The sequence below is a fragment of the Mycena indigotica genome (genome assembly GCF_014461135.1).
Source record: "Mycena indigotica strain 171206Taipei chromosome Unknown Mind.scaff0001, whole genome shotgun sequence".
NCBI lineage: Eukaryota > Fungi > Basidiomycota > Agaricomycetes > Agaricales > Mycenaceae > Mycena > Mycena indigotica.
In genome coordinates this window covers 2,800,317-2,813,411 of record NW_023503000.1, presented here as the reverse complement: position 1 = coordinate 2,813,411, position 13,095 = coordinate 2,800,317, and the positions used below count along the sequence as shown (strand labels likewise).

Sequence of the window (13,095 nt, the reverse complement as noted above, 5' to 3'; positions counted from 1 at the left end):
ATCAAGCATCCCATCCCCCAGCCCAGTCTTCGTCTGGCGGATTTCTCGTAGCCTCTACCACCCCCCGTTCGTCCATAACCGCTCCTTCGTCACTAGCATCAACTCCTGCTCGATGTAAATTATCAACAAGCAACCGACTCAGTCCAAGCCGATCTTTGGGCACCCAAATCCACCGCTGTGCCTGGTAAGTTGAAGGGTGGTCAAATGCGTTCTCATCCGTCTCCTCTTCTTCATCAGTAGACACGTCTTCTTCGGAAAGGTCTACATCCGCCATTGGGTTGCTTCTCTGTTTTTTGACCGGAGGTCTCCTGCGAGCAGAAGAGGCTTTCGATTCCCGCGACGACGAACTCGACTTGCGATAGAGCTCTGGGGCGTCACCATTCTTTAAATCCGACATCACAGCTTTCTCTGCCTCTTTTTGGGTCTCTGTCTTTCCGCTCACTGGCTCTTTCGAGGTTGACGGCCGACCAATTTCAGCATCAGCCTCTGCTTTCGCGTGCCTCCGCTCATCATCAGCAAGCTTCTCGCGCGCGGCTTTTGGAAGGGCAAGATGTTCGCCCTCTTCCTTGACCTTGGCTTTAATGGCGAGAAGAGTGTGGTCTATTGCATGTGGTAGATGTTTGATGCGCCGCACGCTTCGCAATGCTGCAAATGGTAAGCGTGATTTTTTTTTTCGAATTGTTAATGAAGACGCACCTTGTCTCTTGAACAAGTCTAGCTCCTCATCTTCGGGTGTGACCGGTATTCCCTGTTTGTGCTGGTGTTTCTCATACCGCTTTGCCATTTTCTTTGTTGCCAAGGACATGGGCAAGAACGCTGCGGAGGGTCCAAACATGCGGTCAAACATGATATGCGCGCCAATCGTTATGGCCAGTAAAACGAGCATCATTGCACCTTCTGCCACGGATGATTTTGGCGCAACAGAGGCTTTGAGGAAAAACAGGCATGCCAAAGAGATCTGCTCGATGTAGAGCCCAACAACTAGGATCCTCGTAAGTGGTAATTTGGGAGGAATTTGCCAACTCACAAAGGTTTGAAACCGCCATGGGGAAGTACATCCCGCCCGTTTCACTCTCATCCGGTTGGTCGTACACTTGCGTTAACACTGACCAGGGAAAATTAGTTGGCGAAGCATATATCAAAGTCAAACGTACAAAACTTGAACGCCAGGTAGAACATAAAGTAGCCTGAATCTGTGTCAGAGACGATGAGAGCAAAACAATAAGCACAAACTCAGGAGTGCAAACAGATTGATCAACGGATTCAGAAGACTGTAGACGAAGCCAATGGTGGCGAGCAGTGACAAGCGAGGCAAGATGAGGCTGAAGTCGGCCTGAACATTATGTCAGTATGGTTGCTACTTTCACCAAGTTGAGAGTGTACTGCAGGCATTTTGAAGGTGACCTTGGAAGGCATCAGAAAGAAGGAAAAAAAGTAACCCATCAAGACCATACATTGAACGCCTGCCTTGGAGTTCGCCCCAAAAACCACTTCTTTACAAAATGAAGGATGATGGGGAATAACTGCGCCATCGCCGCACCAGCGCCAGCAAGTCCTTGCGCGACTGGCAGAAAGGAGGGAATGAGCATCACATCCAGCCTCCAAGTATCAACACATACCCATATATGTTAGGAAGAATATCGACACTTTAGGAAGCTTATAGGCCAGTTGTTGTACGGTCTGGGTTGGTCGGTCGATGATGTCCGAGATGAGGGTCGCAACTCCGCTCGAAAGAGTGACAATAAGGAACCCGTGTCTAGATTTGTCAAGCAAGAATTTCGGGTGGTTCTGATGGCACGTACACCAGGAGGAAGAGGAAGAAACGACGATAAACGCTGACTGCAATCAGCGAATACCGTGGGATACATTCAAACCACGCCAAGGCTACAAAAAGTCCAGTTGAACGGGCCAGTCGAGTTTAAGGGTAAATTACGAACCCCACAAAAGGATCGGTAATAAGGCAAAGAGGATGGCTAGGAAAGCCGGAGGTAGAACACCCTGAATAATGCCAGGAATTGGAGTTGGTGCTAAACGTCAGTTAGAGACAATAGGGTAAGCCAAATTCAAGATCTTACCCTTGCATACCCAAGCTAACCAGCTATTTGTCTGTTAGCATATGTGCGCCGATGTGAACCAACACGCACTGGACCTTGCTGCATAAATCGTCGACACTGCTCAAGGTTCCAATGAAAATAACGGGAAAGCCGTAAGCGATAATTAACCCGACAGTGGCGAGCCATGAAACAACATATCGCCAAGTCATCTCCAAGGCCCCGTCGTCGAGACTAAAATGCGTCAGAGATAGCTCCCTACTGAAAGGAAAGAAGGTAGGCTTTTACTTATTCCACACAATATCTTTCGGGCTATTTCATTTTTTCAGCAACCAAAACAGTAACGCAAGGTCGACGAACCTGGTCTCCATCCATCGATCGCTCATGGCAAGCGGCTAGCAACTAGATAAGGTCTGGGACATCATCGTCATCCAGAAAGACGCACTTGATGGTGGCTGACACATTGAGCGAGAACATGGGCCCCAAGTTGCAGATTACAGCGAATGAAGACGCTGCCGAGGAATTTCCCTTTGACAATGTGCTGACGAGCCTCTTCAATTTCAGTGTTAAGTCGAGCAATTTCTTCCTTCGAAAAAGTCAGGACGGCCCCGTTGGACGACAATAAAGAAGCATACTGTACACCACGAAATGGTATCAACCTTGCGACCGAAGATCCCGAATAAGCCGATACGGTGTTTGGGTCGCACTTTCTCGGGCACAAGTTCATCGAGTAACTCTTGAGAAGGTTCTGCAGGTATTGCCAGCTCCAGCGGCATGTCTCCGCGCTCTTGATCAGTTTTTCTCCTCATGAGTTTGCGATGGGCCAACTCTTTAATACGCCATTGATCTGTCGCGTGCTTCAAGAGTTTGCTCTCAGCATTTTCCAGCTTGGAGCAGGCAGATTGGCGTTCTTCGAAGAGTTTGTTCAAAGCTTTCGTGTCTCTGTAGATCCAGACTCGATCGATTCCTCCGGGCACGAAGGATGCAAAAAGGCGCAGATCGTGTTCGTTCCCCAGCTCGGGCGGAACGGAAGTAATAAGCACGGTTTTCGCTTGGGCGAGACGAGAATGACTCTTGCTGACGAGGAATTTGTGGCGCATGTCTGAAGGGCGGTTGGCAGGTCACCGAAGTTATTCCAACACACTCACCGAGGAAATGTAGCATCTCTCGACGAATGAGATAAATAACAAAGACTGCATATTCTCGAGTCAGCAACCACAGAGTATATGAGAGAGGTGCGAACAAGTCAAGAGATAGGCCATAATTATGTGCGCTGCAAATCGTTTCTGGTCGTCGGTAGGAATGCTAAAAGCATATCAACATGCGTCCTTGTCCGCGGGAAACGGTCGACGCACTTGGTCCAGGTGATTCGGTTGATGGGGTCATTGCCTTCCGGTATGCCCACAATGTCGACCGGGACGATGACAAGGAATGTGGATAGTGTGAAGGTGGCGAATATAATTATTAAGAGTCGTATAAAGCGAAGGACCATATATGCGTCGAGGCCATTCTTCGCTATCTGGGGACATGTTGGCTTGCATATACTCCGTGGCGAGAACACTCACGATGTCTGTCGCGTCTTCAACCAACAATGCTGGAAACCACCTCCACACGCCCGCAGGTAGCTTGTGCGCTCGTTTCCTGCAGAAAAAATTACCGGAGTATGAACTATGCAGTCAATACCACTCACGCTGGAGGCGGCAGGTAAGTGCGAGGACTATATATCCTGCCTAGTCGATTCTTGAGAATCACGAAGGCTGCTATCTCAGCAGCGAGAAGGGCTCCATTGGCAACAAGGGCTGTAACGAATGTCTTGGTGCTGTTGGACGTGGAGGAGGTGGCTTGCGATGACGATACAGCCGACATCAAGGAAGGAAAGAAATGTGAGTGGATGATGGCACGTTTTTGTAGGGGCGTAAGTACGCTGGCTGGTGTGTCAAAGATTTCAACTCAATACGTCAGCGAAAAGAGCTGGGTCAGACGGTTCCTGAGGCGGTTCCCATGGTACAAGTAGCATCTCGTCAAAGACGTCAGAATGCGAGTCGGTGGAGCCAGTCCCAACCCAGAATGGAAATTTTGTCAGGTGGTCACGTCGATTATTATCTTATCTTATCGTTTGTACACTAACTCAGTCGTCAATGGCAAGGCCCATGACAGTTCTTGCGGTTTCTGCAATCATACCCAGCGCAAAATTGGAGGAACGTGGGTCGGGGCCTCGTTGAAGTTGCAGTCCATGACGAGACGCGGTTTTCTCTTTGTAAATACTATCCGGCAGTGGTTTGCCCATCCTATAATCATGAGAAAACAGCTTAATCTTACCGATGTCCAGCACAATCACAAGTCTACGCACCGGCAAAAATCGCAAGTGCATGGCTTTTTCCCAGTCCCATGATGGTCACAACCATAGTCCATGTCTGCACTCATACCACAGCAAGTCCACCGGAAACCTTGTGGCCAGAATTCATGAAACTTCTCGCAATCGCCGCCATACTTCGTTTGGAAATCTTTCTTCAAGTCGTCCGACTCCTCTTTGAAGCAAGCGCCCCAGCCAAGGCCTTCTGCAGGACAATCCCATGTGATGAGTTCCATTCGTCCTTCGTGAAGAGATCCATCCCGATTTTTTCGATGCTTGTCATACCACTTGGGCATTTGAGCGCAGGCGACTTTATGAGTTTTCCAGTCTGCCCGTTGGCACTCAGGACCTGGTGAAGCCGGTGAAAAAATGGTTGAGCAAGAAGAAATTAGGTCCATACCACAATAATATGTTGTTCGACAGTCCGAGCATCGGGAGACACCTGGTTTATCGCAAACAGTGCAATTCACTCCAGCCGAAGACATGGTCAAAGGAAAAACGGGTCGTCACGTCTCGTGATACAACCGCGTTGCGACGCGTCCAACTTCACGGTATACGCGCCATACTATAAATAACTTCATAAAATAGCAACAGCTTATCTACCGAGGTATAGCTCTAAGCGAATCTCGCAGTCCACTCATCTGATATTCTATTGTTTTTGTCAGACTCAGAATGGTTCTGATATCATGAAATTCCGCACCGAGTAGCACACATCCTGCACTAAACGCCTCTATAGTGCCCATGATATTGGTAAGACATCCTTGTAATGCAGGAATGTCTGCAGGAGTTACAGTCGCCACCCATCCGGGAGTGGACCTATTGGGCACTCTGGCTGCTACCAGCGCTCGAATGAATAGTTGGGCTACAGAGACCCATAATGTCTGGTTCCATGGAAGTAAACAGCTCAAGGCCGAGTAAAATGCTCACCCCCATGATTCCATCGATAACTTTCCATTCCTGAATGTTCGGAATAGCCTGGTTTGCGGCAACCACAGCTTGCGCAGCATTCAGACATTTGACATTGGCCTCTCGTGTGTCCAATCGAGTGAGAAGTTGGATAAGCGCAACTTGGCATAGTGTAAAAGTAACGAGACGATGGCGGATGATGTCTTTCGAAGCTGGTGTCTGTCCAGGCATCAGCGTCTGGATGAACTGGGTCAATCCATGTTCGAATAGCAAAAAGTCTGCGTATTCTTGGGCATCGTTGAGATCTGTTAACAGTCGCTTATTGATACGAATGAAGGCTTAGATGTGGGTCTCACTGTAATTCTGGCCAATATGATGCGCTGACTCGAATAGTGCGGCCGCTTTAGCTCGTTGTGCCAGAGAAGAGTCCTTCCCTTCCCCACCAGAGTTGGAGGGATTATATAAGAAGGCTTTCAGTGTCTGCGTTCGTTGTAGATTGGATGGAACGAAGCCCTGTTAACCCCGGATCAGTCGAGGTGGTGATATGAACTGGAAGACAAATACCGATTCGTAAACTTCCATTTCAAAGGGCCAAGGTGCGTCTATTTGTTCGTCGAGAATATTTGACATACTCGAAGGCCAGCGCATAATCACGCCGAAGATCTTGTGGAACATCATCACAGTCCAAAAGGCATCGATACGCTCTCCTTGTTCCACCGCATCCCTGGTGGGGGGTAACGAGTTCGAATTATTTGACCCATCGAGTCTATGAAGCCCATACCCAATTGAGAGCGATACGGCAGTGTTGATCCGGTGCATCGATTCAAGAAACCGGCCTTGTCGCAGAAAATAATGCGCCAAAAGTGTTTCTGCTTGGATATTCTGAATAGCCTGGATTGGCGACACCGGGCTCGACGGCTGAAGAGCGCGTTCAAGAAAAACAGCTTCCCGGTCCTTCAAGACTTGAATGTTGGAAAGGTGAATGCCGAACAAAAGCATCGCATTGAGAAGACTGGTGGACAATGGTCGACGCGGATCAGGCGGGAAGAAGGTTAAGAGACGTCTTCCGCTGAGAAAGAAACCCAATTGAGATGCATGACTGGAGAAGACGTCGATCCTGCAAGGTATTCTGATCAACTCCCGAGTTCCACGAATTTGATCCCCGAACTTACAACATCTTGGTCACTTGTGGCGGTGGTATGGCACTCCGCCACCAACCATCGGGCAGCGGTACTCGGAGGGGTACCGTTGGTTGCATATTATTCTGTCTGTGATTATTCCACACGGAGAATGAGCTTCCGGATTGCATCGACTCCAGATGCGGCTCATGAAGGATCACTTCGGGTGCTGTCGGCAATGTCCCACCGAGCTGAATAATCCGTGCCTCCAAGCGTGCAATACTGGCTTCAAGCCGCTGGGTTTCCGCCTGGCCGAGTTCATCGTCATACTCACAACTACTTCCTCGTCCCAAACTGACACATTTTCCGCAAGATGGACGCGCGCCATCGCATCGCGCTTTACGTTTCCTGCAAAGCTTGAATTTGCATGCGAACAAAACGTAAAAATGATTGACGAACCTGCATGTCAAGCAGGCACCTCTGGGTGAGTTTCTTTGCGATGGAGCCATGATTTATTGTTCAAGCAAGCCCCCTCCATTCCTCGTTTTAAAGTGTACACCAAATACATTGGAATTCGAGGGGACTTTACTGCTACAAATTCACCAAATGAGGCGATGTTCGTCGAGGTTGAATTCGGGTTCTATCAGTGTTAGAAGAACATAGCAGAGATCTCGTTAGAGACAGTCATATACCCTGGGGAGAGCTCGGAGAGACTGGATGGTGGTATCAGTCGGAAGGCAGCTCAAAGGTCCATATTGACGGCGAACAAGGGCAACGGACGAAGTCATTGAAGAAAATGAAGACAATTAGACGAGCAGTCGAAGTCGCGCCCACTCTGAGCAGTCTAATGCTACTGACTGAACAGAAGATAAACTTGAATTTGGGTTGAAGGGAGGTAGCGGCACTGCAACTTCGAGCAAGTTGAATGGCGATCATCCAGGCCAAACCGGGTCAAGCGCATGGAGCGTTTACTTTCGAGCGCTGGGCGTTTGTTGCAGAGTCGTTTCATTAGATCATCAAGTCACGGGATCAAAAAAGGACCCACATCCAATAGGATACAAATATACGCTACATAGCAATACACCTCAGACTTCACCTAGAATACGTACGAGGATCTCCTTTATCGTACTCCGGCTCTCTAACTGGTCATTTGAATCAGACCCAGCCGCAGGAAACAACGCGCTTCCCAGAACCTCATCATATGGGCCATTCCGCACCCGTAAACGATGGGTCATGACACGGGGAGCGATACGCGCAATGTCTGCTTCACTAAGTTCCAAGACCGGGAGTTTAGGAGCTCCGTCTTGCACTGGTGGTGTCGTCGCCCCGTCTTCCTCTTCTACAACCACTTCAATTGATTGGTAGTGATGAGCAAGATCATTCTCATTGGGAGAATCTTCACTCTCGCCGCCTTCAGTCTTGCTGTGACCGTCGCCTGACCTGGCTGAGATGTAGGCCGCGTCATCCCGCACCAGCTCGATTCCTGTCAAGTCCCCCCCAATAACACGCCCAGCTCGCGCCAGGTCAAGCACATCTTTGACCGATTTCGCCGTCAATAACAAGGCGTCCAGCTGAGGATGATGTCGGGCAGCTGAAAAGAGGTCCAGAGCATAGATATTCAGTGCTGGTGAAAGATAAGTACGATGATAAGTTGAGCGTAAATCATGGAGAAGGGCGCTTGGGACAAGTGGATGTTGTAGCAATGGTTGATGAAGATGATGGTGATGGCCAATCGGAAGTGATATTGTGTGGCTATGGTGCGGTTGAGGATGACTTGGAGGTAAAGGACTAGAATGGAGAGCTGGAGAATTGCGATGAGACGTGGAGTTGCGAGAAGAAGCTGAAAGGAGAGCTCTAGCACTGGGATGCGGGGTGATGGTCGCGCTCATAGCGAATTTATCGAGCTAACGGCGGAAAACAATCAGACCATCACAACAATAGGCAACTCTGAGTGCTGACCAGTGTTTTATCGATCGGCGGGCGTTCATGTGCATCAAACGCGCACACATAAACAATGATGAAGCCATCAGCAAGATTCCAAACTTCATCGTATGTCTCATCGCCATCTTCGTCTTCCAAGACTACCCGTCGTTCCGCCAATGCCCGAGAAAGCGCTCGCTGAGAGGTAAGAGTTGCATTCTCCAGGCCTGAAATGACAACCGCTCGTGGTTGCAATGCAGATGATCTGTCTGCTTTCGGTCGTATGGGCGTTGGATCTGAGAAAGCGTGGGGAAGCGGAGTTCGGATCCTCGGAGGACGTGGCACAGTCGAGAAAGGGTTTCCACTTGAACTTGTCGTAGAGGGTAAAGCTTCATGGCTGTCGCCAAACGGATTTGCCCCCATCAGTTCGTTGGAGCTCGAGACTGACTGCCGCCTCGGGCGTTGTAAGGGACGGTTGTATGCCGAGTTACTTCGATTCCGCTTATGGGCCGCTTTCGTCGACAATGGCTCATCTTGTGCTTCTATCGGGCTACTCCAAGGTAGAAACAAAGAACGTAGAAATGGCGCCCCCGATGCATTAGATGGATTAGTTGACCGAGGTCGTACTTTGAGCTTGTGAGTAGCCAACCCAAAAACAGTGGAAAGGGTCTAGAATCCGGTGAGTATATATCGACCGAACACGTTCCAACTCCAAGCGGCCGCGAATGACAGCGCCACGGTGGGTGGCTGCTGGGCTCGGTCAGTTGTAGTGGTGGTTTGATAGGCAGGGCAAACGCAAAAGTTGACTCAGTTTGCATCGAAGACGGCATTAATACGCCCTCGATTCGTCAAACAGGCCTAACTTTTGCCTAACTGCGTAACCATACACAGAGTGATAGGCAAACCCGCGAGGGAATCAAGGGCAGTGCTACCGATCTTGATATGAAGACTTACCAGAAATGTGAGTTTGGACACGAGACGCACATCTCGGTCGGGAGCACGAAGTAATAAATGTTTTTCGCCTGCAACGAGACACAGCAGGAGAGATTGAAAGAGAACAGGGTCAATCGGGACAGAGGGTGACGCCCGCTCCCGTATATGAGCAATGAGTTGGGGGACAAAGGTAGGTGCGCCAGGGACAAGCTCGAAGTCGATGTCAAACATTGAAGAGCTGTCAATCAGTTGTCATCAAAAATGTGATCAGCCGCTTGCGATTGGCTTGCACGGCGCGGGCCTTCCGACCTATATTACTTGACGACACACCTCCGCAATTGCTTGTCGAGCCGTGTCGTGACCTCCCTCGATGCGGTAGATGGCAGTAGTCCAGTTCAATGTGAACGACACGAGCCCGACCTTCTCTTTCTTTCCCCGTGCCGATACTTTCTCTCCTCCCAACATTTCTGCTGGTTGGGAGCCGTTCTGGACCCAGCCAGGCTTTTCCGCCAGTCCAGAGACGATTGGCTCGGGCCAGAGTTCACATATTACTTCTCTCGATGGAGCATCTTTTATCCTTCACTGGAAAGGTTTGTGAATCAATCTAAACTCGTTTGTTGTTCACCAGGTTCTCCCGTAGGAACGGGGATTCAACTCTTTGGCAATGTTACACGCTCATCCTTCTCCATTTCGATCGACGGTCAACCCACGCATAGCCCAACTGCCGACCTCGACAGCAACCTACTTTTCAATCTCCAGAACCTTCCCAACTTACCCCACACGTTGTCCTTCGTCGTCCAGGCCACGGGTCAGGTTCCCATCGTCCAGCTCATCTCGGCCGTCATTTCCGCTCCCCCTTCCCCCGCCAACATCTCGATGTGCGTTCTTAACTTGGCTGACGAACAGTTGCGTTTAATTTTGGTCTTTAGCGCCAACTTCACTGAAGTTGTACTCAACGAAACGGCCTGGTCCTACCAGGGCCGTTGGTCTTTCTTGAACGACTCGGACTCTTCACAACGATCCGCAACTGCTGGCGATAAAGCGACTTTGCACTTCCAGGGAACATCATTTCTGTTACGGGGGTCAACCTCCCCCGACGCGGGCAAGTAAGCATCGTCTTCCGTACTCCAATTCAAAAGTCTAACGGTTCCACAAAGCTACTCGGTCACCCTCGACAACGTTACGACAACATATAATGCTCGGTCTTCCTTTGCCCAGTCCGACTCCCTTCTCTTTTTTGCCTCTGGATTAGACGCCAACACCCTACATCATGTCGAGATCGACAACACTGAGGGGGCCACCCTCATTCTGCCTATTCGAGGGGCGTCTGTGTTTTCTCTTCCTGACAAGTGCGTGTTATATTACCTGATGTCCATGTTGCTGATAGATCACAGTGCTACCAACAGCACATCTGGGACTTCCGCCGCCGCCTCGGCTGCCGTAAGTCCTAGTAATGGCGGCGGGTTGTCTAGTGGGACAATCGCAGCCCTCGTCCTTGCTGGTGTTTTGATATTCTTCATCGTCGTCTGTGTGCTGGTCTACTTCCTTGTTTATCGTCCATATAAGCGACGGCAACGCCTACTTCAGCAACCACAGAAGGAAGAAGATTTACAGGATACTGGGAGTGTCTTAGTAGTCGACATTGCGCCAGATGCGGTCACCAAGTCTTACTACGACCACCATTCCGGACCCTCGCAAGCCCCAGCTAACCAGCGAAGTGGTTTCGCTCGATGGAAGGAGGAGGTTGAGGGCGGCCGGCTGGGCAGTTGGAGTCGCGGGGCCTTGGGTATTGCATTCCGGCATTCGGATTCCTCTGGCCGGAGAGGCACGTCAGGATCGTCGGTCGAGTATTATGACCTTGATGGATCATCCAACGGCTACAAGAGCTCGTCTTCTGAGGGATACACCAACCAACGGAAAGGGAAAGGGAAAGAGCGTGGCAGTCGCTGGTCACTGAAGGGTAAGAGGGAAAAATCGGCCTCTCCACAATTCAAGCTGGAGTTCCCCATCGACGATCCTCCGCCAGCAGCTGGCTCGCATCTCACCGTCCCCACGGAAATATCTTCTTTGTCATACATGTCGTCTCCTTCCATTCACCCTACCACTATCCCCTCTGAACCCCCAACGCCGCCTCCTTTCCCCAACACTCACTCTCGAGTCAACAGCAACAACCCGCTACTTGTTTCGGAAGATCCCACCCCAACCTCCCGCCCACGACTAGACGACCGTGGTAGTGTTCGTGAATACGACGCTGTTGACGACGGACAAAGTATCATTGGTGATGGTGCTGTGCGAATAGCGCTACGCAGTCTGAGTCCACGGACTAGCGAGAACGAGCAGTCGCCGAGACAGAGCACCAAACGCCGGAAAGAAAAGCGTGTGAAACGGGAGAAAACCCCTTCTCCACTGGCTGCTGATGCTGGCGGGCTGACTTTGCGGGCCACGAGTCCGTTCCAGGTGGACTTTAATGGTGCGCGCCTTTCTGGGCAGTCTCGTGTCCGGTTTGAAGGCGATTCGGGAGGGAAGGCCAAGCCACCAAAGTCTTCCGGCCACCTCAAGGACATATCTTTCCTTGATTTCACCAGCTCGTCTGAAGCGTCGGTGATGACCCGTTCTCGTGACTACTCTGTGTCTTCTCACTCCTTTGGGCCACAATCACACTGGAGTGCTGAGGCCAACTCCAGTAATGAACGTAAATCCCGATCCAACTCCAGCAATCTACCTCTTGGTGAACCCAAATCTCGATGGAGCGCTACGACTGCGCCGAGCTCAGATGCCCATCACCAAGATGCCTCAAATGGCTCTTCCGACTCCAATTTCCCCTTCCCTGTTTCCCTCCCGACATCACCCCATCATCCAGCTGGAACCTTCATTCCTCCGTCCCACCATCCAGCTGAAAGCACAATGAGCAGCCTAAACTCCCACCCCCTCAGCGACGACAACCTCACCTCCCCAACAGACAGCTATCCGCTGTCGGTCTCGGACATCCATTTCCGCCACAGCGATTCCGAAGAGCCGTCTACGTCACGTGCGACGAGTGGTATCCCCGGCCACCCGCCATTGCCGTCTGCCCCTCCTGAAGAGGAGGAGCAACAGCAGTCGTATATTGTCCAGCGCGTTGCTGGAATCAGCACACCCTCGCCGAGTATCGGCACGACCATGCTGGCCACAACCCCAACACCGACTGCAACCCGCTTTACCTCGAGTCCGGGGACACGGCCCGCGGGCCATACCACTCGTTAACTTATTCGTGGATGGATTTCTGTTGTAACGGACTCTAGGGTTTACTGGTTGTGTATTTGTACTTACTATCTGCTTTTAATCGAGTCAGCGATGATTGTTCACGAACTGAAACCCATGAGATAAGATAGCTCAATCAAACACGGTGTTACGCGTATGTGACACGCTTATGTCTGCACCACCACCACCTGCCTTGGAGATCTTCGCGGAGAACCCATACGCGGGGAATCCGGCGCTGTCCCCCATCGAGGGAGAGGTCCTCTGGGAGTACGCCAAGCTAGCGCAAAACCTGAAGCTGGTGGGCAATACTGGCCGTGCCGCAATAAGTGTCTGATCTTTGTTATAGCTCAAACAGAAGACGCAGACGCTTACTGAACAGCCTGATACTATACTTCTGGAGCGACTGCGCGCGGTGGAAAACAAGATGGGCCTGATTCTAACGCTTGTTCGTGATATTTGTCCTATTGGAGTTCAACCTGACTGTTTGGCCAGTTCAAAGCCTCAGTGTGGGGTGTTATCAATGAACAGAATGTTGCTAATTCCTTCGATCTTAATGATGATACAATTCGTTAGT

The 13,095-nt window shown here is 50.6% G+C and overlaps 6 protein-coding genes across 6 annotated transcripts; 2 read left to right on the top strand and 4 right to left on the bottom strand.

Annotated features, from left to right (window-relative positions):
* Position 1: 1 nt before the first annotated feature.
* MIND_00085400 (uncharacterized protein) lies at positions 2-4,068 on the bottom strand (the record flags this gene model as incomplete). Its single annotated transcript, XM_037357811.1, has 22 exons — positions 2-645; positions 697-981; positions 1,028-1,105; positions 1,155-1,187; positions 1,234-1,333; positions 1,384-1,404; positions 1,455-1,564; positions 1,620-1,756; positions 1,803-1,884; positions 1,938-2,027; positions 2,076-2,098; positions 2,145-2,285; positions 2,340-2,363; positions 2,412-2,446; positions 2,497-2,637; positions 2,687-3,153; positions 3,200-3,244; positions 3,295-3,356; positions 3,407-3,570; positions 3,617-3,692; positions 3,742-3,975; positions 4,034-4,068. 22 exons carry the CDS (start codon positions 4,066-4,068, stop codon positions 2-4), a joined length of 3,027 nt encoding a protein of 1,008 aa, XP_037225721.1.
* A 111-nt stretch (positions 4,069-4,179) lies between these two features.
* Positions 4,180-4,904, bottom strand: MIND_00085300 (uncharacterized protein; the record flags this gene model as incomplete). Its single annotated transcript, XM_037357810.1, has 3 exons — positions 4,805-4,904; positions 4,402-4,753; positions 4,180-4,339 (listed from the first exon to the last, which is right to left on the bottom strand). Exons 1-3 carry the CDS (start codon positions 4,887-4,889, stop codon positions 4,180-4,182), a joined length of 597 nt encoding a protein of 198 aa, XP_037225720.1. The 5' UTR covers positions 4,890-4,904.
* A 316-nt stretch (positions 4,905-5,220) lies between these two features.
* MIND_00085200 (Chromatin structure-remodeling complex protein RSC30) lies at positions 5,221-6,893 on the bottom strand (the record flags this gene model as incomplete). The annotated part of the gene is made up of 5 exons (XM_037357809.1): positions 5,221-5,615; positions 5,667-5,823; positions 5,875-6,427; positions 6,483-6,844; positions 6,888-6,893. 5 exons carry the CDS (start codon positions 6,891-6,893, stop codon positions 5,221-5,223), a joined length of 1,473 nt encoding a protein of 490 aa, XP_037225719.1.
* A 620-nt stretch (positions 6,894-7,513) lies between these two features.
* On the bottom strand, positions 7,514-9,512 carry MIND_00085100 (uncharacterized protein; the record flags this gene model as incomplete). The annotated part of the gene is made up of 3 exons (XM_037357808.1): positions 7,514-8,332; positions 8,388-9,017; positions 9,303-9,512. 3 exons carry the CDS (start codon positions 9,510-9,512, stop codon positions 7,514-7,516), a joined length of 1,659 nt encoding a protein of 552 aa, XP_037225718.1.
* Positions 9,513-9,660: 148 nt separating this feature from the next.
* MIND_00085000 (uncharacterized protein) lies at positions 9,661-12,524 on the top strand (the record flags this gene model as incomplete). Its single annotated transcript, XM_037357807.1, has 5 exons — positions 9,661-9,871; positions 9,922-10,159; positions 10,211-10,387; positions 10,439-10,630; positions 10,676-12,524. 5 exons carry the CDS (start codon positions 9,661-9,663, stop codon positions 12,522-12,524), a joined length of 2,667 nt encoding a protein of 888 aa, XP_037225717.1.
* Positions 12,525-12,690: 166 nt separating this feature from the next.
* On the top strand, positions 12,691-13,094 carry MIND_00084900 (uncharacterized protein; the record flags this gene model as incomplete). The annotated part of the gene is made up of 3 exons (XM_037357806.1): positions 12,691-12,819; positions 12,868-12,966; positions 13,014-13,094. 3 exons carry the CDS (start codon positions 12,691-12,693, stop codon positions 13,092-13,094), a joined length of 309 nt encoding a protein of 102 aa, XP_037225716.1.
* Between the last annotated feature and the right edge of the window lies 1 nt (position 13,095).